The sequence below is a fragment of the Ooceraea biroi genome, chromosome 7, assembly GCF_003672135.1.
Source record: "Ooceraea biroi isolate clonal line C1 chromosome 7, Obir_v5.4, whole genome shotgun sequence".
Classification (NCBI taxonomy): domain Eukaryota; kingdom Metazoa; phylum Arthropoda; class Insecta; order Hymenoptera; family Formicidae; genus Ooceraea; species Ooceraea biroi.
This window is the reverse complement of record NC_039512.1, coordinates 9890579-9915698: the sequence shown is the minus strand read 5'-3', so window position 1 is coordinate 9915698 and position 25120 is coordinate 9890579. Positions and strand designations below refer to the sequence as shown.

General features: G+C 39.7%; 1 protein-coding gene across 1 annotated transcript; it reads right to left on the bottom strand.

Moving 5' to 3' along the window:
* Positions 1 to 234: 234 nt before the first annotated feature.
* LOC105279913 (chitin synthase chs-2) lies at positions 235 to 19340 on the bottom strand. Its single transcript, XM_026971153.1, has 21 exons — positions 18940 to 19340; positions 14255 to 14368; positions 13709 to 13953; positions 13239 to 13532; positions 12704 to 12913; positions 12049 to 12393; positions 11406 to 11803; positions 10948 to 11215; positions 9892 to 10154; positions 9599 to 9809; positions 9224 to 9471; positions 8842 to 9034; positions 7236 to 7390; positions 6607 to 6912; positions 5336 to 5583; positions 4937 to 5246; positions 4179 to 4355; positions 3703 to 3879; positions 2071 to 2232; positions 1762 to 1990; positions 235 to 1609 (listed from the first exon to the last, which is right to left on the bottom strand). The coding sequence occupies exons 2-21, from the start codon at positions 14365 to 14367 to the stop codon at positions 1257 to 1259; spliced, it is 4905 nt and encodes a 1634-aa protein (XP_026826954.1). The 5' UTR covers position 14368; positions 18940 to 19340; the 3' UTR covers positions 235 to 1256.
* Between the last annotated feature and the right edge of the window lie 5780 nt (positions 19341 to 25120).

The window sequence follows — 25120 nt, the reverse complement described above, 5'->3', positions numbered from 1 at the left end:
TCGCAAATACCTTTTCCAAATAGAAACGCGACATACTAAAGAGAGACATGGGATATGTACATAAAATATAAAATATATAAAATCCCGTACAACATATAGAGAAGTTTGCGGTAAGATTGTGTAAACGTTGTTGCAAGCTTTAAATTTATACTGTAGGGAATATAATAATTATAAACGTGATAATAAATATATAATGGATACAATATGCATGTAAAATATTATGCTAAAAAAATAAAAAAAATTTAAATATATTTATTATAATGAATCTAGTCGGTAGGCTGCAAAGGTTGAATAAAATTTATTTATAATTTTCGACATATTTATGTATGGTATTATTATTAATATTACTATTATTATTACTATTATATGCACATACAATTCTTTAATTTACACGTGTAATTCACATATACACGCATTCATACATATCATATCATGCCGCAAACAAATTTACACTATAAATATCTCGGCCTTATCACATACATGTATAAGAAAAATGGAGCGAGTAAGCGTAATCCATCGCGTCGCTGCCTATTCATCTGGCAGTAATACAAATAATAATACAAATAAAATATAATACGAACATCAGGTCTGTTTCTCTTAACTGCATTATACTTTCTGCAATTATTAAAATAAAATATATGTATACAAAAGTATATACTTTCAAATATATATTGAAAATTTAAAAGAGTGCGAAAGAGAGAAGAAAGAAAAAGTGCAGTTAAAAGAAAAAAACAAGCAGACCTGCCGTACGTAGTTCAACGTTACGATGCAGAATGTATTCTTTTACGAAACTCGAATAATCGAAAGTGCGATAAGAATGGTGAGGAAGAAAACTAATGAATGAAGTGTACTAAAAATAGGGGAAATACAAAAAGTGTGCGGAGAACACGAAAGAGGACACCATCGAGTTCCTCTTATTATGCAATTATAATTAAATTATTATGCAATTATGAGATAATCGAGGAAACTCCTGCGATTTCCGCTGAGAATTTGGCTATATTTGTACAAATTAGTTTATTGTAGCGTCAATACGGTGTAAAAATCGCACGAATTTTCTCGATTATCTGGCAAGGAGCTTCAAATCGTTCCAAATCTCTCGAAACAATCGAAATTATGTATCGTCTAAGAACTCTCATTTTTAAAAAATATGATTTTAAGACAATCTACATACAAATTCTCTTTAACTTCGATGAAATTATCGGTTCTTTCATCGATATCCGGTGCGGGGGTGTGAAAGGGGAGAGGAAGAGAGATAATCACACATTGGAGTTCGCCTCTCGCCACGTGACTTGACCGCCGCTGAGATTCTGTAGCCGCAGACTGTTGGCCGGGCTGTCGTCGCCCTCGTAGCCGCTGTTCACGTGTCCTGCCACTGCTGCCGCCGCCGCCGCCGCTGCGTGCCCCTCGAAAACATCCTTCACGGATATCTGACTGCTGCGAGACGGCCGTCCCTGAATGCCCAGAGGATTACCAGCTACGCCATAAATGTTGTTCGCGCCCAGAGTCTGCATTTGCGACTTTCGGCGCAGTGCCATTATGCTGTTGCGCCTGCCCTCGAAGGCCTTGAACGCCTCCGACGTGCGACGCGTCGACATGTTGCGTGGTAAAGCTGGAATATAGGCTTTTTTTAATTGATTTCAATTAACTGTTAATTCAATTTGAGATAGTAAAATTATATAAGATTTTATTTGCGCAATTGCGCTCTCCTTATTTTATAATATTGAGGTTGAGGCGCTTTAAATATGTTTTTGTGGGACTCACCTGTGCCTTCGTGCATGCTGAAAAATCGCTGTCTGAAGGCCACGTCCAGCGTGTTGATTGCCTGCGTTTTCCTGCGACTCTTCTCCAAATTCCTGATCGTTTTTCGTCTACCGGGCCCACTGCCGCTACCTTCCTCGTAGTCGCCTTCCATTCCGTCTAGCCTCTGCAGATCCCTGACTATCTCAACTGCATGTTTTGGTAATAGAGCTTCCTCGGAGACATCCTTCGACTGCGAAAACGATTGACGCAAAATAACTTGTGTAGAGAATGTTATAGGGAAAATTCTTGGAAAAAGTAAAAAAAATGTACCTTTTTGCAGCAGTCTAAGCTAGTGCTGGCCAAGATATGAGCTAACGTGCCGAAACGATGGAACAACATCGCAGTGAATTGTATGACCAATATCAACGCGAAGAAGAAGACGAACACAAGACCGATTGGCTCGAGTTGTAAGTACTCTTTCGTGATGTGTACCTGCAAAATCGCTTGTATGTAAAATATGTTGCGATGTGCGACGAAGAGTTAAAACCGGGAAGAGAATACTTGATGGCGATTGTATTTTGAAGCAAACGATCAATTATTCTCGTTTATAGAAAATCGTATTAAATAATAAGATAAGTATTATATTATTAAATTATAAAATAGGCAGTATCAAATTCTTTCGGACAATATATAAAAATGTTGCTAGAAATTTCATATGAAATTGTTTTAAAATTATTTAAGCGTAATTTGTGCTCGAAATCATCTTCTATAAGAAACAGAATAATTAATCGATCGCCATCGAGAATCATCCCTTCGCGAGTGTGCATCGATTAACCACAATATGAACAGATCGTTAGCAGTTAAAGACTTCGTAATCATCGGTGGTTTACGTGCGTGTTAATTAGATTAACACACTCCTATGTACATATATACAGACACATACATACATACTTATGAAGTAAGAGGATTTCGATTCGGGGAACCCCCGATGAGCATTTAAACATTTAAAGCATCCACCGCGTTACGTTAGTGGTGCTTGTTCACTGCCATAACTAATATGGTGCATGTATCAGAGTTAGACACAATAAAGGAGAGAAAAGATTCAAAAATCTATGGATCTAGAGATCAATAGATCCTTGAATCTGAAGGTCTGTAATCCCGAGGCTCTCGCACGGAAGTGAGTCTATAATTTTGTTTGACATTATTTATCGCTATTTGATATAAATAAAAAAGAGAAGAAAATATTGGATTTCTAAAAATTATTTGATTCATGAAAACTTCCCTGCCTTTTAAAGCTTCGCGATCCAATTGTGACATGTAATTAAATCAATGGCATTTAATTTATTTCCACATGGTTAGGATTTGACTGACTTGGTGAGAGAGGACAAACGAGGGTGTGTTATTGTGACACTAATCTCTGGTTATTATTCCTAATCAGAGCCACTAGAAAAAAAAAGTCATCTCCCCTGCCATTCCATTCGACCCAGGTGAGGTGAAGTACCTGCGTGTGAGAATATTAATTGGAGACTTTCCACGTGCTGTTGAATGAGCCAATTGTTAATAATATAGAACATATATACACGTTGAGTCGAGCAGGTGCAACGTCATCACCAAGGTATAAGTGATCGTTCCCGATACGCTATGATGCTCAAGTGATTTAATAAGATTAACTGATGATCTTATTAAACACATTTAAATCTAATCGAAATTTTAATAAACTAGATTTGCAAATTATTCGATCAGTTATTAGATCTTGTTTACAAGATAATTCAAGAATAATACTGGAAATCGAAACTTAACGAAATAATTTAAAATAATAAAAATTGAATTTTATAAAATAAAAATTTTTGCAAGCATCTGAGCGCATGAAGAACAATTTTAACGATACACCATGCACATGTATATTGAACACCCCCATGGCACCGCCTTTTTCCCCTGCCTTGATGCTTGATCATCGGATACCTCCGAGGTTTCCTCGACGTAGGTGATGTTGGTCTTGACGCCGAGCGGCCAGACAACGTGCAGCTGATCCTTGTTCAACTGTAGCAAGAATACGATCAGAACGAACAAGGCATTGAACATTAGAAACGCGAACACGCTCTTGTTGCGTAGCTCGATCAGATCGCCGGCGATGCGGGCCTGTTGCGTGCGCGGGGATGAAAAGGCGAGAAACACAAAACAAAAGACAACACAAGATTAGAATAGTAAGGAAAAGAAACGACTCCGTCGGTTGGTCCATCGATCCGTCGATCTTTCGTTATCTTTCGTTAACGATCCGTCATAATCGCGAAGTCACTCGTTCACTTTTAACATTTTCAATGCGGAACGCTATGTGAGTAGCGCCGAGTAATATTGACCGAGGCTTTATCGTTAACAATTTGCAACGAGAAGATAAATACTCGATCGAGGATGCGAGGCGCCGACGGAGTTAGCTTTACCTCCATAGTGCTATGGTCAAACGTGAGGTTCGTCTTGATACCGAATGGCCACTTGATGTGCAACAAGTCTTTGTTCAATTGCAGCAGAAAGACGATCAGGACGAAGAGGGCGTTCATCATAAAGAATGCAAAGACACTCTGGTCGCGTAGGTCCTTTAGATCTTTGGCGATTCGTGCCTGATAGCATGGCATGTATTAATTAAAACATTGTGTATACGCATGGAAAATATGCAGTTGATAAGCGGATATATACTTCCTGTGAGATACAAAGCACCTAACTTTAAGAAATAATTTTATATAATTTCCGATTTAATAATTCTTAAGTATTTTAATAAGTTAAGTCACTATGTTAATAATGTTTCCTAATCGTTTACATATTGAATTATTTTTAACTATAAACAATTTTCTTTTAATTTCATTTCTTCACCCTTGATCGACAACAGCTTGCAGTGACAAAGACGTATCGCGAATAGCATCATGAGGAAACTCGTCTTGATCCCGAAAAATTGCATTTAATTTAATTAACTTATTTATATCTTCATGCATAAATTTTTTGAAATATTATATTTAGTTAAAAAAAATGTAAACCAAAAACTTTCCTTGACATGTTCAAAGAAGGAAAGGAAAACGCAATTAATTGAATTTAAGAAGTAAAAATAAATGATTCGTAAAATCTTTAAATAAATAACTCAAATTCTCTTGCAACTTATAAACATACTAAACAAATGATATCTGAGTTACTTGATCGTCGCTTTTACCTTCTCCGTCTTATCTTCATCGATCGGATAGAGATACTTCTCCAACAAATCCTTCCAGAACTGCTCCTCGTGAAGTGACAGCACGTCCACTTCACCCTTCTTCAGACCGTCGTCGTTCAGCCAGTATGGTTTCGTGAGGAAGTTACTACCGTCGCGATTGCCTTCGGTGTTCTGACTGGTCACCGAATCGGTGTCGCTTTGACACTCTTCGTCCTCGGCGGGATCCTCGCCGATGGCACCCAGATGATCGGCGGTGCGCGAGCCAACGGAAGAAGCGCGTCTGCGACCGGAAGCGTGAGGATCCACCGCCCTGTGAACAAATTGCGGAACCGGAATCTCCAAGAATTGCTCTCGAGATTAATTAGGACTGGCTTTGTGGTCAGGAAGACGCTTTCTTACCTCTCGATGGTCTCGAGTCGCTTGCCGAGCTGCTCCAATGATTCTGCGATCGCTACGAGTTGCTGTTTCTCGGCGGACGGCTTGCCATGTGTGCACAGCAAGCACTTGAACAATCCGGCCAGAGAGATCTCGATGGAGCCTTGATCATCGTCGTTAGTACCCGCGCCGTTTTGCAAAAAGCCTAGCAGAGACTTCTGCTTGGCCTTGCGCTTTGCCTCCTCCGCCTGTCGCTTCTCTTCCTCAAGTTCCTGGACCGCACGAACAAGCGTGACTAACATATGGTGAGACAATCCTCGCCGCTCCATATGTCTCTCATTAATTATACATATATTACGAGTTTAAATTAATTAAATATACTACATCATGTGTAATACAACAGAATATCGATAATATCGTTGGTGATAAAAGAATAAATGATGTAGCTAATATTATTTTAATATAATGTAGTGTAATAAACAAAATCTTTACAAATGTTATAGTTAGGTAATATAAACCTAGCTATTACATTAACAACTAACTGTTAACCGTGTAAGAAGCCAAGTTATGCGATACAGAATATTTACGAGGAATTTTAATTAGTGGATTAGTCATTTATTAGTATCAAATGAGTGAGTAGTAATTACCGCGCGGGTCTTCTTCGTCTTAATCTCCCGCGTGCCCCAAGCGATGTTGTTGAGATTGAAGAGCGAGTATATGATTAGTAGTACGTACATCGACGGCACCGCCAGGTAATAAAGCAGACCGTGGGTCACGCATTGGATTTCGTAGGGATGCAGGAGAGCCGTGATCACGATCTCGCCTATCACGAGGAACAGGAACAGGGCGGACGGCGACATCATGCTCTCCTTCACGATGTTTATCGCGAACGCGACGATAACCGCTGTCATCACTATCGCGTAAGCGGTGCTGATTATAGCGGCTATTATCACCTGCATATGTCAACCCCTCTGTGCTGTGTTAATCGCCCTTTCCGTTATTCTATAAAATAAAGCGACTGAAGCTGCAAAGCGTGTGACGACCGATTTACGACAAGCTTGGGTGAATCATTCGAGATTACCTTCGTCAAGTTTAGGTATCAGATATATAGATTAAATGTTTTCAGTTTTTAGTGACGGTGCTATTGTGGAGCTCGATAACCAGAGTGACAAGACAGGATTCTAGACTTTGATCCTTTTCCATGTTCACAGATCACCGTAGGCGCCATACACTCCCAATAAAAAATCATTAGCGCTAACTTCAGCAATTAAAAAAAAAATCGTCATCGAACGAACCTTCTTTGTCTTTTTCGTTTGAACTTCCCTAGTACCCCAAGAAACGACGTTAAGGTTGATGATGGAGTACAGTATGAGGAGCAAGTACATAGACGGAATGGACAAGAGATATATAATGCCAGGCACGATGCACCAGAATTCTTGTGGATGGAGACAGGCTGCTATGAAGAATGAACTTGATAAAGATATGAGGAAGATCGCCGAGGGCGAGCCTATACCGTCCTCGCCGAGCTGCAAGGCTGTGCCTACGATCACTGCCATCATGATCATCGCGTACGCCGTTGAGAGGATCTGGGCGCACAAAAGCTGAAAACCACTCGTGCTTAATACTTCCTGCACAACGCACTCTCTTGAGATATATTTTAGGGATGCTTGAGTGTAAAAAAATTGTTAATAATATCTACGAGTTGTGTAAAAAATACATTTGTTTCGTATGATTTGCTATGGCAAAAAGTTATGGTTGTGATTCGAGAAAATTAATATACTATTATAATAATTCTGATCATGAGTACAAATTACGCGCAAAAGACGAACACAATTATGCGCAACGGAAAGCGAATATGCACATGGACACGGACGTAGACATAGACATAGATATAATGCGATAGATCAAAAAAGGATGTACTTACCTGTACGTTCGCTTTGCAGGTGAAACAGACGATCATGAAGAGCAAAATAGGAATAATGTTGTAATAGAAGCTGGTCCAGTTGTCAATTTTGAAGGCTGCCACAAAGGCACCCACCAACATGAGGAAGATCGTGCCAGGTCCCAGAATCGTACCACCTGGTCGAATAAACAAAAGTTATTACATAATCATCCTTTCAATATTTTGAATATTTCATTACACCCTAACATTCGCAACTAAAAATTCGTTTATATTTTGTAATTTCTCAACTTTTTCTGATCTATTGGGTCATTAAGTATGAAACTTTACAAATAGAACATAAACTTTTGCATTTTTTGGCACATGGACATGATTTATTTTCAATCGAAGTATGCGCCCATGTTATCTACACACTTCTGCCACTTTAGTGGTAGTTGGTCTATGCCTCTACTATAGAAGCCAGGAGTACGGGAATCGATGAAGTCGCGGAAGGCTGTTTCGACTGCCTGTTGAGAATTGAACAATTTTCCCACCAACAAGTTGTCCAAATTCCAGAAGAAGTGATAGTCGGTAGGTGATAGATCTGGTGAATATGGTGGATGACGGAGAGTTTCCAATTCCAACTCCTGTAGCTTTGCCACGGTCAGTCGTGCAGTGTGCGGTCGAGCATTATCATGCAACAGGATTGGCATTGACCGATTGACCAATTTCGGTTGTTTAATAGCAAGTTGTTGCATCATTTCGTCCAGTTGCTTGCAATATACTTCAGCCGTTATCGATGTACCAGGTTTCATAAAGTTGTAGTAGATAACACCTGACCTGGACCACCAAACAGTCACCATAAACTTCTTCTGTGTAACGTTGGGTTTCGCGTGATGTCTCGGTGGTTCATCAGCGTTCAACCACTGATGTGAGCGTTTACGATTGTCGTAGAGTATTCACTTTTCATCGCAGGTCACAATTCGATTAAAAAAAGATTCATTTTTGTGACGGGAAAGCAAAGAAAGTGAAACCTTTAGACGTTGCGCCTACTGCGCATCGGTCAATTCGTGCGGGACCCATTTGTCCAACTTCTTTATCTTACCAATTGCAGCTAAATGAACCAATATGGTGGGTATGGAAACATTGAATATCGATGCCAATTCACGTGCACTTTGAGATGGATCGGACTCTACTACGGCTCTCAAGTGATCATTATCCACCTTCGTCTTTGGTCTTCCACGTGGCTCATTAGCGAGGCTGAAATCTCCATCTCTGAAGTTTTTGAACCAATTGCCCACCGTTGCTTTAGTAGTTGAACCTTCACCAAATACAGCGTTGATATTACGAGCTGTCTCCGACACTGTGGTTCCACGGCGGAACTCGTATTCATAAATCACACGAATTTTGGACTTTTCCATAGTTCTATAAAAAAGAATCCACCAATAAAACTAATGAAGATATTTGAACAAACAAATATGACATTTGAAGAGCGAACATACATCTATCACACTAACCTAACCTGATACTGACGTCTGGCGCCAAATTTGAGATAACAAATGTTAAAGATGGCGCTTTTACATTTGTAAAGTTTCATACTTAATGACCCAATATTATAATTGAAGGAAATATGCTCGAATCAAATACTTGCCCATCAGTAAAATCTGATACGAGATGTAAAGCAGTGAAATGTTATCGTTGATTTTGATCGTGCGCTTCGCGTCCATTAGCAGATCCATGATATTAGCGATGGTGGACGGCACCCAGCGGCGTCGTTGGTTGTAGAACTCGTTGAACCCTTCCGGTGCGTGAGTGTAAGCGTCACTTGCGGCTGAATATTCCACCTGAAATGCAATGAAAACGATATCGAAGTGAAAGGAATTGCCATTACAATTAAGATTTGATGAGACGTTTACAAAAATCATCATATTAATAAGTATAATAAACTAAAAAAAGGACAATATTGATTGCGAGTAGTAAATTAATTATGTGCGATAATGAAATCATTATTTTATAGCAAAATCGACTCTTACTCTGTATCCTCGTTGCAACAACAACGTGCATAGCCAACGGTCCTCGCCTTGATCGTACTGTACGTAGTGCCTCGCTTCATCAGACTTGGTCGTGTATTTCTTCATCACATTGTCGTCCATGAGAGCCTTACCGCGGAACAACGAGAAGCATCCAGGACTACAGAGTACGCAGCCGATCATGTGCTCGGTAGCTTTCTGCAGCCAGTGACCAATCGCGTATTCGAACATCTGATACCACACCATAGGCCCTGCACATAAATAATTTATAATTATGCAATAATTATTATACTTTAAATAAGGAACTACATCTCCATTCACGGTTTTCCTTGCATATCGTTGTTAACAACATTTGTTTAAATTACTAGCATAACTTACCAGAACCGACCGGATGGATGCGACCGCAGGCAGCGCCCAGATTCTTGTTCTTCTTCATAAGGTCCACGAGAAGCTTCACTGCTGCCGGCTGAAAGTCGATGTCGCCGTCGAGCGTCAGTAAGTACGTGTTCTCGGCGATGATTTCCTTGCGGTCAACGCTGATCGGGAGCTCCATTAAACGATGTCCGAGCAGGTAATACATGTACATTACCTAGAAAATAATCAGCTTTTATTCTTTGAGCTTCTGTAATGCTAAATTCTAGTTGAACTGCATATATGAACTGAATTGCTACCTGACTCCATCGTTTTCTGTGCCGAATTTTGCTCTTGTCCTTCAGATGAGCGATCATCTTCGTTTTCCCGGGTAGAGTCCAGACCAATCGTCCGCCGTAAGGGGTCGGATACTTTTTCGGCGCCCTCACATGCATCCTCGTCTGATGCACATCTGACGCGGCTTCATCCAGCGTGCCCACCAGCAGTTTCACAAATCTGTTCACCTGCGACTCGTTTTCGTCGTGGTCGGCGAGCTCGAATGCGTCATCAAAGAATATGTGAGCTAGAAAAATGCAGTTTTAAAATGAATGATAAATCACAAAAGACAAAATTTACTATATCCTTCTTATAATATCTACAGGGTGAGGCACCTGAATATCTCGGCTGTTATTGGTGATAGAAAAAAATGTGTCAGACCAAACTTGCATGGTTTCGAGGGACACATAATTTGTTTTAAATAATTTTTTATTAGGTGGACGCGTAGAGGTCATATAAAGGTCAACTTCGTTTTTTTAAATGGTATGATATGTTTTTTTACGTACCATCTAGTAGAGCGTTCGAAGATGCGCATTGATCTACGGGTCAAAATCATTCAAGGTCACTGAAGGCTAAAATTTCTAAGTGCTAGAACTTTTTCATTTCTGAGTTTACGGTATTTTCAATAGCAGAGAACTCTAGGCAATATAAAGTAAATTATTTTCCCTTGCAGTTGGCCTTCATTGACCTTGAATGATTTTGACCCGTAGATCAATGTGCGCATCTTCAAACGCTCTACTAGATGGTACGTAAAAAAACATATCATACCATTTAAAAAAAACGAAGTTGACCTTCATATGACCTCTACGCGTCCACCTAATAAAAAACTATTTAGAACAAATTATGTGTCCCTCGAAACCATGCAAGTTTGGTCTGACACATTTTTTTCTATCACCAATAACAGCCGAGATATTCAGGTGGCCTGTTTTAGGTGCCTCACCCTGTATACTGTGATTTCCTACATAGTTCCGATTTTGACAATCAATGAATAGCAATCGATAAGCGTTGATTTAATTTAATCGAATTAAATGTCAACTTACTTTCGAATTCATAATAATCCGGATCGACGACCTTGAGGTATTTTTGAGCAACACGTCGCGCGCACTGGTCTTCGTCTAGCCGCAGGATACTCTTAAGGAACTCCATCATCTCTTCTTTATTCTCGTGCCACATAGTAGCGCAAGCGTAGATCCTGGTTACGTGATCGCTGTTCTTCACAGCTGATGGAGGTGTGGTTGAGCCGTCTGTCTGTTCGTAGATCGTCTCATAGTCACCGTCACCTTTCTCTTTCTCTATCTCCGCCAGATCCTGTGAATCAGTCGATCAAGTATTAAAAAATATAAGCGTTAATAAATTTATTATTAATTTTTATTATTAATTTTATAAGAATACTACAAGACTCGGGAATTAAGAAATTGGAAAATTTAGATGTTAAATAAACATTGATATCAATTAATTATAAATACGACTGAAGACCATGCTGATTGAAGATCCGTACCTCGACTTTGACTTCTGGTTGATCGTCCCTTCTCCTGTTCAGCCCCATTGACTGATCTATCAGCAGCGAGTCGTACATCGGCACCACGAAGATCTTTTCGGTGGCTGCGAGACGCTCGCATTTCGGAGTCCAGATATGTAGGGTGATCCAGGTTTGCGACAGAAGCCAGAGCAGCCATACCCAACCATATTGTTCTAACACAAAGTCCTTGACGATATACTTTATTGGTGGCGGCGAATCGAAGAACAAGTAATCCGGGATCGTGCCATGGAACAAGCATGGGTCGCTATCGCGAAGACCGCAAGCAGTGATCAACAAAGAAATCAATACCGGTATGGTGAGATTTACCGGGAATGCGTAGCTGAAGCCTTGGATCAGAATTTTGCACGCAAATTTGCCTGAAATGATAATACGGAGAATAATACTGCTGTTAGCAATTCAGCCATTAACGAACATTTTTATTTAAACATATAATCCAACAAAAATTTTTAACTCCAAGATTTTTATTCGATTAAAAATTTATTTCTTCATTTTGAAAAGTATGAGATATACTTAAAAATATTAAAACGATTGTTAAAAATTAAGTAAAAAAATCGAAATAAAATACGAACGACTGACAGTTTGGAATACTTGATTTACTCACCGAAGACGTAGGCGAAGTAAGCGCTGGCGATTTGCAATAGAAGGATAAAAATGGGCGTGTTAGACTCGGCGTTGAAGACCTCAGTAATGTCGCCCGTCAAAATTCCAGGGACATCGGCCAAGGTGCCGATGGTGACCGACTTGTTGGACGTTACCGTGATCTTGTGTTCGCCGAAGGCGCTGCTTAACATGGTGAAGAGATGTCCGACGTTCTCACCTTTGATGTGTAGGATCAGTATCGTGCTGATAAAGAACGCCACAATCTTCCAGATGGACATCAACATGTAGGTGAAGTATCGTGTCAGTCTCATCTCTTTTTTCACTCGGCCCAATGATCTGATTAGAGCTGCGAAAAGATTAAAATAAAAATTAAATAAGTGAAAAATAAAAACAATATGTTTAAAATTAACGATATTGTGACCTGGTATAATTGCAATGAATTAATACAATTATTAATATAACAATTACATGGCAATAAAAATATAACTTGAATGTAACACTAATCATTTAATTAAACGAGCTAAGTAATGTTTCAATCACCTGCGATTCTCATCATCCCTTTTATTGTCCCTTTTTTCTGTTGTTATTCTGTTTGAATATTTCTTTTCAACAAAGTAAAATTTCCATTTTTAAGTAAGGAATATTAAGTTACTTACCGATCCGACTTTGTGTAGAGACGTAATTTTCCCACCAGCCGCAGGATATGAAGATTAATGCAACAGGAATTAGCCATAAGGATGGTTTCGCACTGTCCAGCAAGGGCCAAAGAAAGAAGCTAGTCACTTGGGCGGCCAGAGCGGCGATGTCGACGAGAACGAGGACAAACCGCTTAGACTCGCCTTTGCTTTTGTTACGGGAAAGTAGGCCTGCAATAACATTATGTGTAGCGTGCATTTCACTTTACCTATCATCGTGTGATTATTACTTTCGTAATTATTCGCTCGATAATCGCAAAACCGTAGCAAAGATTGAATGAAAGTCGAACGATCGCAATTAAGAGAGCAGATACAATTTTTACATGTAATTTCTTCTTAGATACGCGCTTCCCATTTTCCCTTCTTTCCTCAATTTCTTTTATATACGTAAACAAGATTTTATCGCATTAAAGTATCGCGTTTCCGCCTGAGAAACACAAGACTTGATTGAGATCTAAAGAATTGCGATAAAATCGCTCGCTCGCCGAGAAATTACCGAGCAATCCAGGAACAAAGCACACGCAATTGGTCAACATTGCACCCTTGACGACGTCCACTTCCGGCAGCACCGCCAGGAACATCAGAGATAGTCCTATCACGTGAAACGTTTCCATGATAAAGACCACGAGGAAGTGTCCCGGTTGCGGCTTCTTCCACGATTTGAAGATGCACATGCGAATGCTGCGTACCATCGTGCCGAATTCCGGCACTGCGAACGCGATTATTATGCACCATATCCACGCGATTCTCTCCTCCTCGGGCAGCGTTACTTTGTATTCGAGATTCCGATCTGCGACAGAAAAATATATATTTCGCGACGTCAATAAATCTATGACAAATAAAATTAAGAGGAAGGACAAAAGAGACACGTAATTGTGAGACGAATAAGATAACACTGAAGATAAAACAAAGATTGTCCAAATTTAATCACTATTTTCCGTCGAATAAAGTTCATGCGATTGTCACCTAGTTGTTTGTTGCAGTAATCGACTTTTTTGCTGTGTCTGAGTTGCGATGTCATGAAGAGGATTGTTCCCTTGGCCAGCACGCCGCTTCCCAACACTATGACGAAAACAAGCAGATAGACGAAGACCTTGGTCACCTGGATCATTCGCTCCAGGCACTTCTGGTTTGCCATGGAACCCGAGTCGATCTTCGATGGTGGGTTCCGGAACACGTCCCATCCTTTCGTCTCCACGATCGTACGTTGACTATGTTTCAATGTCGTTAAATATATATTATTATTGTATTTAAATATATTATTATTAATCAGGCAGCAAATGTTTGTCAAAATTAACTATCTCTTATCTCTTATAATTTTCTGCTTAATTTTACTCTTATTTTATTTTTCAATAATTTAACGCTTAATCTAAACTTTAAAGAATGCTTTTTCCTGAATTTTTTATTTTATCCGGTTTTGATTTTGTAATTTTTCTCCACTTAATTTTCTTTGTTTTCAGTTTCTCGGATTCCAGAAAGAAAGAATCATTAATGATGACGAAATTGCCATACCTTCCGCCATAGTCCTCAGTCAGCGGAGTGCTTTCACCGTCTGAAAAATCGTCCGGTCCAGTCACCGTGCCACCTCCGAGTATTACGCCGTTCTGATGCTGATTCTTCGCCATTCTGCGAGTTGTCAAGATTTATTTACTTGCATAATTTTGATCACTTCTTCGTCAAGCAAACGATGTAATAATAATCCGACATGCGAGAGAATCTTAGGTATATAATAAATAAAAAAATTCACAGGTCTTTAGGTATTATAGAAATCTAATCTATCTTAGCTATTTATAATAATTACATGCATAAATATCTAAGAGAGATTCTATTTGGCTGGCATTTTACCTCTTATTTCTGCTTTCAATTTCGCATCATAAAACTTTCTCTTATATCTTATATATATCCATGATATTTAATATAATATCATAATAATTATATACATATATAATATTTTTTAATAATATCTTTTATAAGCTGTAATCGGGACTAAAATTACATTGCAAGTTGATTAATCGTTAAGCCGGCCTCAATTAATTCAAACCGTCGTCGCAAGGACGCTTTTAATTCGTGCGATGAACCTAGCGAACTTGGAGCTCATGCAAACGACAATTTCCCCAATTATCTCCCGTCGCCATCCAGCCATACGGGTCCAGCCAGCTCGACGTGGGGGCGTGCGTGCCGATCTTTGTTCGTACAAACCGCGAGATCCGGGGTTTCTGGTTCCTGGACTCGCTGAAAGTGAAAGGGAAACGAAACGACGTGGCAGATAACGTAGCAAGGACGTCCACTGCAACTCGCGACTCGCCGTTCCGCGACCGTTGCCGCCCCCCGGGGTCGAGTCGAGTCGAATCAAGTCGAGTCAAGTCACGGTATTCGTGTTTGGTATCCCTCACCAACCCCCGCGTATCTCCCTCGTCTAAAAAATTTTCGACATCTTTTGGTACAGCAGCTAGTCTCCTTTCCTTTTTCCTCGCGAAGTTTCTTTTCTTTCTTCCGTCATGCATCTCTTTTCTTTTGCTTATCTTTTATGCGATTTTCCGTCAATGCTTTTTGATAAGGAGATAAAAATACAGATAAGAACAATAAAGCAGAAGAAGGAGTAAAAACCTGTCAATGACATGTTGCATTATGAATTAACATTCCAATCGCATGATAATGAATCGGAAAATGACGCCGTTAATTCGAAAATTTCCTCAGACAGTAAAGTGTCAATGTGTTACCTCCAATAATCCTTGCTTCTTAACTGTCAATCGGCCCTTAAAATTCTCTCCGAGTCGTGTCGGAACTGTGAGGAAGCCTGTACCGTTAGCTACCAATGCGGAATAATAAGTTTCTGGGACAATACGCGCACGATTGTATTTGGTGCGACGAACTGTCATCGCTTGTGAAAGGAAATGCGGTCGATCGGCAGTCCGAGGAGTTTCTAATAATCGGTTAACCGTACGGGGTTTGTTACGGGGAATGATCACATCGCTTTCCTATCTAATAAACGAAGATAATGAAAGATCTGACGGGAAATTGCAATTGCACGAAAAATCGGTTCCGCTAAATCCCGATCGAAGAAAAGTCTGATAACAATTGTTTTATTTCCTCGTACAACAAAAAGATGTTTAACATTCAAGACCGACTCAAATGCGGAACTCTTAGTGAGGATTTAAAAGATAAAGATCGCACATGCATGTAGATGGAAATAACAAAAGATTTGTTTCGCGAAAGATCAGCTTATCAAGAGAATAACAAAGGATTACCTCGGTAAAAATTAGTTATCGAGGTTGACAATAGATTTATTCAGCGCGCGGCTCAATCGCGCTATTATTAATCTTTTATTGATCTTCCGATAAGGTGAGAGGGAGGGGGAGAGGGCAGGACATGCGGCCGGGCTTTGATACTTGGGGGATCGCCCAAGAATTTCGCTTGCGAGTGCAAGCATGTGAGTCACACACGTGGAAGGGAGCCGGAGTTCTCGCAGGAACGCGAGGTCGCGAAGAAAGGAACGACCTTGCCACGGCGAGCATATTTCGAGAGTTGGCTTTTTAACGGCCGGGAGGGACGGGTGCACAAAGGGGAAGGATGCGACGATCATCAGCCGGATCCAGTTCATCGTCCCTCGATCGCTCGATCGTGAATCAACATTTTTTTCCGCCCGTTCGCCTGCGTCACGTTGCTCGGTTACTCGTTTCTCCATTAGAAAACAGAATCCAACAGAGAGAGAGGGAGAGGGAGAGGGAGAGTCGAGCGGTACCCACGATTTCTAGGCGATTACGTATATGCAGGATGCACAGCGAAGAGGAGATCGGGTACTGATATCGGGCATCTCTAAGGATTTGCAGTTTGCTCCACCTCACATAATTGTATCTCGTTAAACTATTATTTTTCAAATTATTTGGACTGATTAAAGACATTAGGAATAATAATAATTATTATTATATGAGCGATGACCAATAATTGCGTTTAGATTAATAATGATACGTGCGATTATATCGATTTAAAATACAAATAAAATAATAGGTAAAAATGCTTGCTTGATGTAAATCGATTCTTTCTTAAGCACCGCGAAGGCCTCTTATCTCGTCATTTTCAGAGCGCCATTTTCACGGTTCTGCTTTCGCGCGGGCGTTCGAGAGGGAAAAGTTGCGCTATTTTCTAAATTCCTCCTAAGACGTAATCGCGTCGCTCGCAACGTTACGCGCGTATAAAGTCCCGCAAAACTCGATAGAGTAGCGTGCGTATCCCGCTTCGTAACAACGCGCTTACTTTCTCCTCTTCCCTTCGTGTCGCGTTACAGTAACAGCACGGAATCTACTTCCATAACCGCGGACGGTACCTCCGATTTACCCGCAAGGCTCGCGAAGACCTCAACCTCAACATCCGGACACGAAGAAAACTCAAAATCCCATGGAAAAGCAAAGAAAACCGAACGGGAAGTTCGCGCGAACCCTCGTGGGTGAGCGGTTTCTCCGCCATCACAGACGCGCTCTTCCACCCACGACTGAGCGAGTTAATATCGGGAAAAACCCACGTCACGCCGTCGCACAATTCCTGCCCACGGTATCGCGATAATTTATCTTCATCGATACACAATGGGAAAAATCGGGAAAGCCTTATCACCGCGAATGCGAATTCTCGTCTCGTTAAACAAAAGCGCGTCGATAAACGCGCGATTTCCGTGGAAATTGACGGGAATTACGGGGGCGCGGCGTAATGACGCTTACTCGGCTGGGATTCCGTTCGATAAAAACTCATCGAAGCGCGATGACGCTCGGCAAAAGGTATTCCAGAAATGCATTTTGTTTCCTCGACATTCTTCACCGTATTAGTAGCTGATACTTCGGCATCCACGCGGAGAGCACACGATCCGTGATTTAAGTGAGAGTCGTGGCCGCGAACGGAAGCTACTGGATGTAGAGACCACCCTGCGGGGAGTCGCTCTCTGTCCTCTTTCCGACTCGACTTCTCGGACAGTCCAAGTCTACCCCCGGGTGGACACCAACGCGAACCGTACCGATGGATTGCTCCATGCGATTACGCGGCGATAGTGAAAGTAACGAGCGCAAGGTCACTCCACAACGCGTCGTCCCATAAATATGTAATTATCGCACCTCCTCAGCCGCGATCTCGACGCAACGAGTCGTCGCGGTGAGATTCGCACGCTGCCCCCTCACTCATCCCATCGGGAGATCAATGAAGCCCCCATGAGAGTGGAGACCGCGAAACGAAAGGTTTCGACATGCAACGGACGCTCACGATCAGTTGCTGACGTCTCGGCTTGTTCCTCGCGTTCTCGCGCGTTCTCCAGCGTTGCGTTACCGCTCTCGAATCCGCCAAACGTCGAGTTCTCGATTTCGGCGTTTCCGATCAATTCTAAAATTCGATGGTGCCAAGAAACGTTTATGGGTTCCGTTCAGCTAACGTGAATTGTATCTTACAATTGCGTTTGCGTACAGGATTGGTATCAGCATAATTATCATTTTCTTTTATATTCTTTTCTATAGAGAATTTATGGTTGTTCATGACGTGCATATGTAAGATTGTCAAATCTTAAACTTCTTAAATTGCGCGCATAGAAACCTCGCGCGCATAGTTTTCGCGTAACGGCGCAAGCGGGGCACGCAACAAAACTACTTTCATTTCTGCTCGCGGCGATTAATAAGTAGGAAGTTAACCCAGTAAGAGCCACAGTTAGAGCGCGATGAATTTCAGTGAAACCATTACATTTTTAAAAAATGCCGAGATCGCTCATTCGTTAAATAAATTTAGCGTTCGCTAAAGTTTGAAAGTAAAAGAAATTGAGGACGTCTTAAAGATTTAATCTAAGTGTAATCCAAAATCTAGGAAGATCTTACTGAATGATTTCTATTCGAGAAATGTCAAACTACCAGTATTTCTATATTGCGCAGATGTCCCAGATAAATCTTCAAACAACTATTTAATAAACAATTATAACTCTTTAAACAGATTTAATATATTTTGATATAAATGAAATCAAAAGTTTAAACTGACGAATATTTCATTAGACCAGTGAACTATTCGAGGTGGAATTTTCACCGAAAAAGCGAGTTGACGGACGTTAATGAAATCGCAATCGATCGATCGTTGACCAAATGCGAAGTTATACGTTAGTACTTGCGATAATTGTCTAAACGGCCAAACGTCTAGAAGGCCAGAAACGGATAACAGACGCTTTCCCGATCTCATACCTGTCGCGAACGCTGTCGCTGTCTGCTAGATCCTTGTCCACGGTATCCTCGCGATGCAGCCGGTCATAGTCAGCGGATGATGACGCGTGACGGAGAAACCGAAGGTCCGCTTCCTGGATCCAGCTTCGGCTGGCCGGAGCGATCTCTCGCCGAGCGATCTCGCGCGCACTTCTCTCTTCTGCCTATCTTCTCCCTCACCCTGCGTGTATCCTGCGCCTTGGTGCGCGAGATACGAGCGTGTAATCGCGTCTCTCGGCGACAATCTGCGAGGATAGAGCTTGACGAGGATATCGCAGCAAGATGCGAAACCACGGCGGCGATAACCAACTGTGGGATCGCGCAAGAATCGCCGGAATCGGTCAGGTGAAAGCGGAGTCGAGGTGAACGTCGGCCGAGCGACGACTGCCGCGGCAACGTCTACCAAGAGGCGGCTCTCTCGACAGGGCCTCCCCCCGCTTTCCGATCGGCCAAGTACTTTCATGGGAGAGCAGGTAGAGAGAGCGAGGCAAATGCGAGAGAAAGAGAGAGGAGAAAATCTCGAACGCGAGAAATAGGCGAGCGCGGTTGTGCCAACATCGTTTTCTCTGAAACTCGAAGTCATGATTTTTCCAAGCAGCAGCTCTTGACCGCTCGATATCAACGTCTCATCCCAATCGCTCAAGAAGAGCCATTTCCTGGTGGCAGCTCGGCGCGATCAAACGTCAACTTCCTTATCTGCGTGAAGTGTGGCGCCTGGCGAGAGAGCGGAATGTCGCCTGCGGATAGGCAATAAGCTTATATGCGCGTCGGCGTTTTGCCGACTTGCGAATCGAAGGCGCGATAACTGCTTTTCCTATTTTGGAAACTATGGAAAACTATAGAAACATTTTTCTTCTTTAATTTATACAGATGTGTAAACATTAGCGAAGAGAAACGTAAAAATTAAAGATAGCGCAATATAATGTTTATTAAGCATTATCGCTCGCAGTGTTTAATTTATAAAATATTACATTTCTCACGTATATATATTTACTATTTATATATATATATATTTCGCTACTTTACATCTAATAAATAATATTTTGTTATTAATTATATTAACAAAATATTATTTATTAGATGTAAAGTAGCGAAATATATATATAAATAGTAAATATATATACGTGAGAAATGTAATATTTTATAAATTAAACACTGCGAGCGATAATGCTTAATAAACATTATATTGCGCTATCTTTAATTTTTACGTTTCTCTTCGCTAATGTTTACACATCTGTATAAATTAAAGAAGAAAAATGTTTCTATAGTTTTCCATATAATCAGTTAGTATTTATAATTATATACAATATCTAAGCGGCTACGGATTAAAGTCTGAGAACGTACAAGTTCTCTCAAGTCTAATTTAAGAACAGATATGAATAAAACTTGTTTTGTCCGAGTCTGAAGCGCGTTTACGCTATTAGGGCATGGTTCACTCTTTATATTCTTAGAAAATTATGATACAAAGTGATAATTTCTCGAATGATCATTGTATGCAGAAGCGACTGTGCGATACGCGAATCAACGAGTGGCGGTTAGCTATGTCGCTCGATCGATGATCATACAAGAAAAAATATACATCGAATGTTCTCGCGTGTGAGCCAATAGTTTTGTTCCTACATTTGATAATGCTCACAGTTTATAGTAACACGCGTAACTTGCGTTGCATCACATCACTATGATATCCTCTGACGAAATCGTAAATAAAATTGTTCCATCGAACCAATCACATATCGATATCACACTGACGCCGCCCTCCAATGCTTATCGTAATGAGAAGATTATGCCGATAGTGTTTTGCTTCTGCAGTGAATCTAAACGGACGCGCCTTTTGATACGTAAGAATTTGTTTAGTCGTAATATCCATTGAGAGTTCTGATTAGAGAAAATTAGCAGATTGCGATAAGACAGATTATTAGAAGTCGAATAGGAGAGCGTAAATAATAAAAAATGTTTATATACTATAAGCTAATAACATTATCGCGCTAATATTAATAGCCTACTGAGATAGATATTGAATCAGTCGAAAAGTTTGATTCGATTATTTGCGTCAAATTTATTGCAATCACTAGAAACAAATTATGCATCAATTAAGTAATTATCATCGTTGTCTATGATCATGGATTATTGATGATTATTTGGTTGATGAATAATTTGTTTCTACTGAGTGTGCAATAAAGTAAAATTTGACGCAAAAATTGAACTAAACTTTTTGATTGACCTAATATACACTCACTCCCAAAAAAAGCGGTACACTAAAATTTAGGGAAAAATTTACCAACCTTCAAATGATCATAACTTGGTAAATAATGAAGATAAAAATATGTTCAAAAATGCAAAATGAAGCTTCAAGTATCCACTTTAAGAATATTTGAATGGCAATTATGGTCGGCCATTTGATTCAAAATGGCGGATGACAAAATGAGAGGATGCAAAAGTGATAACCGAAAGTCCGAGTTTGTGACGGTGCATGGCGTGAATTAGATATCGCAGCCTAATGGGACCAAATGCAAATAAAAATATAGTGTTATCTTTAAAATGCTTTTTACCGAGCTCGATGCGATCATTTTTCGCTGAGTTGTGCAACTTTAAAAAAGAAAACACTCTGTTAAGTAAATTTGGAGTATCTCAACAAAAAATGATCGCATCGAGCTTTGTAAAAAGGCGTTTTAAAGATAAAACTCTATACTTTTATATGCATTTAGTCCCATTGGGCTGCAATACCTACTTTACACCATGTGCCATCGCAAACTCGAATCTTCATTTATCAATTTCGCATGCTCTCCCTTTCCGCCATTTTAAAAAACTCGTCGTGCACAATTTCGATTTAAATTGCGAAAAGTAGGGTTTCAAAGCTTTAAAACCGTTTTTGAAATTTTGTGCGCGCGCACACACACACACACACACCACAAGGAGGGTTTGGAGTCTTAAATTACTGTGGAACTGACGAACCACGGGGTCCTCATCCTTGTGACACACACACACACACACACACACACACACACACACACACGCACGCACACACCACATAAGAAGGATTTGGAGTATAAAGAATAATGAACGCAGTAGTTGGAATTATAAAAGAACTAAACGAACCGCAGGGTTTTCTAATTCCTTAGGCCTTGCTGAATCGACGATATTGCAAATTCAAAATTGAATATCTCGGTACCTAACTATCCTAGCACAAAATTGAGTGTATTTTAAAAGTTATTGTAAAAGTTTAACAAGGCATATTAAATGATACTCACTATTAATCGATAAATAATAATGAACAGTTCAAATAATTACGGTAAAGACATAAGATTCCTAATTGACATCAATGATTGACAATGAATAATAGATCGATATACGTAAATATGTTGCATGTGTTAGTTATTCTTTATCGCTTATCACCACACGTATATGTGTATGCATACCAATGTATACGTACGTACTTATGTTGTATCGCAATAAACACAGCGTAAAGGTCAGATAGATCGTAAAGATTAGTGGCTAATCCAAATATTAGAGAAACGCAATTTAAAATTGTTGAAGTACGATTCACATATTCCCTAATATACTTTCTGCAAAGGACTCTTTATGAGAATCATAAGATTTATTCAAAATCTCAGATCATGCCTAAAGCCCTACTAAAGATAAAATAAGCTGACGCATTTTCGTATCTGTTAACAATTATCATGATCATTTGGCAACTGTAGCGCTGAAACAAAATTAAAATCTGCTCCTTAGCAAAGAATTATTTTGTTAAAAACAACAATTGGTTATCGCAGTTATACTATTTCTGTATCTCTATTGTGTTATTCTTGTGGTATCTTCACCATGCAATCAGAAATGAAAATTTGCAATTCACTTGAAAATAACATGACTTGCAATTTTGTTTACTTTCTTCGGAGAACTGTTTCCTAACTTCCTAATGACGATCTTATTATGGCTACGCGTTGTTACGTATAAACATAATGATATGGCAAAATAAATAAAATATTATCAACATTATATACACTATAAGTCCACTTGGAAAGAACATGACTTGCAATTTTGTTCTTTCCCTCGATGGAATGTATCTTCTAACTTCCTGACGATCTTATTATTATTGTTACGCGTCGTTATGTATAAGCATAACGATATATCTTAAGTTAGATAAAATATTATCAACATTATATATTGTAAGTATACACTCGTAATATTAGTGAGAACTAATTACTTTCATCTAGCAAAAAGAAGAGACTGCATGTTTATTTATATTCGACTTTGTTTGGTCAAATCTCTCCTTCGTGCAATAATGCAAATTTCTTCGTTGTTGCTTTCTACTTTGCGAGATATCTCGTCATCCGTCCGTAATGTATTAAGAAAGACAGACTTTATCACATGTAAAAATGATTACTTATTACTTATTATCACACGGAAATAGACTATTTCCTGTAAAAATTCTTGGTATACGAATACCATTTACACTCACTGCATACTTTTTCCAACATAGTGAGGCATAAATTTAGATAGATATTTGCACATGTGTGATACATTATCAAGTTGACATTGCTGACATGATTTTCTCGCTATAAAATCCATGTGTTCATATTCATCGCAAAATTATCTTTAAAGAAGTAACTTATTGCTTAATAAAGCAATAAAGCGAGCGTAAATAAAGCCATTCATTATTTATCAGTACAAAAAAAAAATGTATTTATGTGTACTCCTTGATATCGGAGCAACGCTTTGCCTCAATATCGTGTCACTCTAGTCCAACTTCCAAATTAGGAGTTTTGCTACTATTTCACAAGATGTAATCGCCGTTGCGATAATAACAGCTTCCTAATGCAATATATTAAAGTTAATCCCTAATAACAAAATACTTTAACATAAGCCTTGTTTTCAACCATCGATCAGCCACAGTTACGAGCCTTTTGACAGTAACGAAGTTGAGATAAATTTCAGATTTACTCATCTCAAATTGGCCGAGGAGCAACACGGAAGACCTATAAAAAAAATTAGAGAACAACATTAGAGAAGATGCAACTTGGCTGAGAGAAATAAGAAAGCCGATATTAAAGCCGATGCTGACGCATTAATTAAATCTTTTCTGCCCCGGAATGATCGGAAAACCAGTTATTTCATCAGAAACGGCGTTACAATGTGCCGTGTGATATCGCAATGATTTGCGCCGAGTCGAAAAAATCAATTAATTAATCAGCATATCGCACTCGCACCGTCTGCATCGCACGCGCGGGGAACTATTGACGGACATACGCACAAGCATGTACGTACGTCACGTATCCCAGGCAGCACACATTGGTTTCAAAACCGTTTCATAAACGTTTTGCCGTAACGTTTCGTAACCATTTTATTGAAACGTTTATTTAGGAGAAAAATGTCCAACGAAAAAACGTTTCTTTTTCGGCAAAAAAACGTTTCAGAAACCATCAGAAAAATATTTGTCAATTCTATATATCAGTGCCTCAAAGATAGACAGAGGTAAGTCACATTTTTGTAAAAAAACTAGATTTTTATATTTTATGAATTACTCTCTAAATTTCGTGTAGTGGAATCTCACTTTTTTGAAATATCACTTCGAGTAATAGTGATCTCAAAAGTTTCAAAAGAAAAGAAGAAGAAAAGAGTATTGAATCGGATTTCCGGATGGTTATTTATAAGGTGATAACACAAATGTTACTTGCGAGAACGTCACGTCTGGCCTGGCCATCTATCGGTCGCTTGGTGAATCAGAGGTGGGAATCACGCACACTTGTGTTGATTTTGTCTCTTGTTCCATAATCGAGTACATTGAAACGTATGATGTAAAAATAATTAATACTCGCAAAGCAAGTAGAAATTACTATTTTTTCTATATTAATTATATAATTTCAAATCAATTTAATAAAACACATTTTTCGTTTCTGTGGAAACGTGAAAAATACGGTTTTAAAATTGAGGTCTAAAAACGGTTTCTATTTAAACCGTTTCTTAAATGGTACTTTATGTTTCTTAGACATTAGATACGTCTAAGAAACATATATTAGGCCAACATGTGCTGCCTGGGATGCGATGCCACGATGTCGTTCGGGCTCCATCGCGAAGTACACGCGTCCCTCGCGTTAGATCGGTGCGCACGCCGCACTGTACTGGCCATTGGAACTTGGAAGGCGATAAACCGCGATTGCGCGCGCGT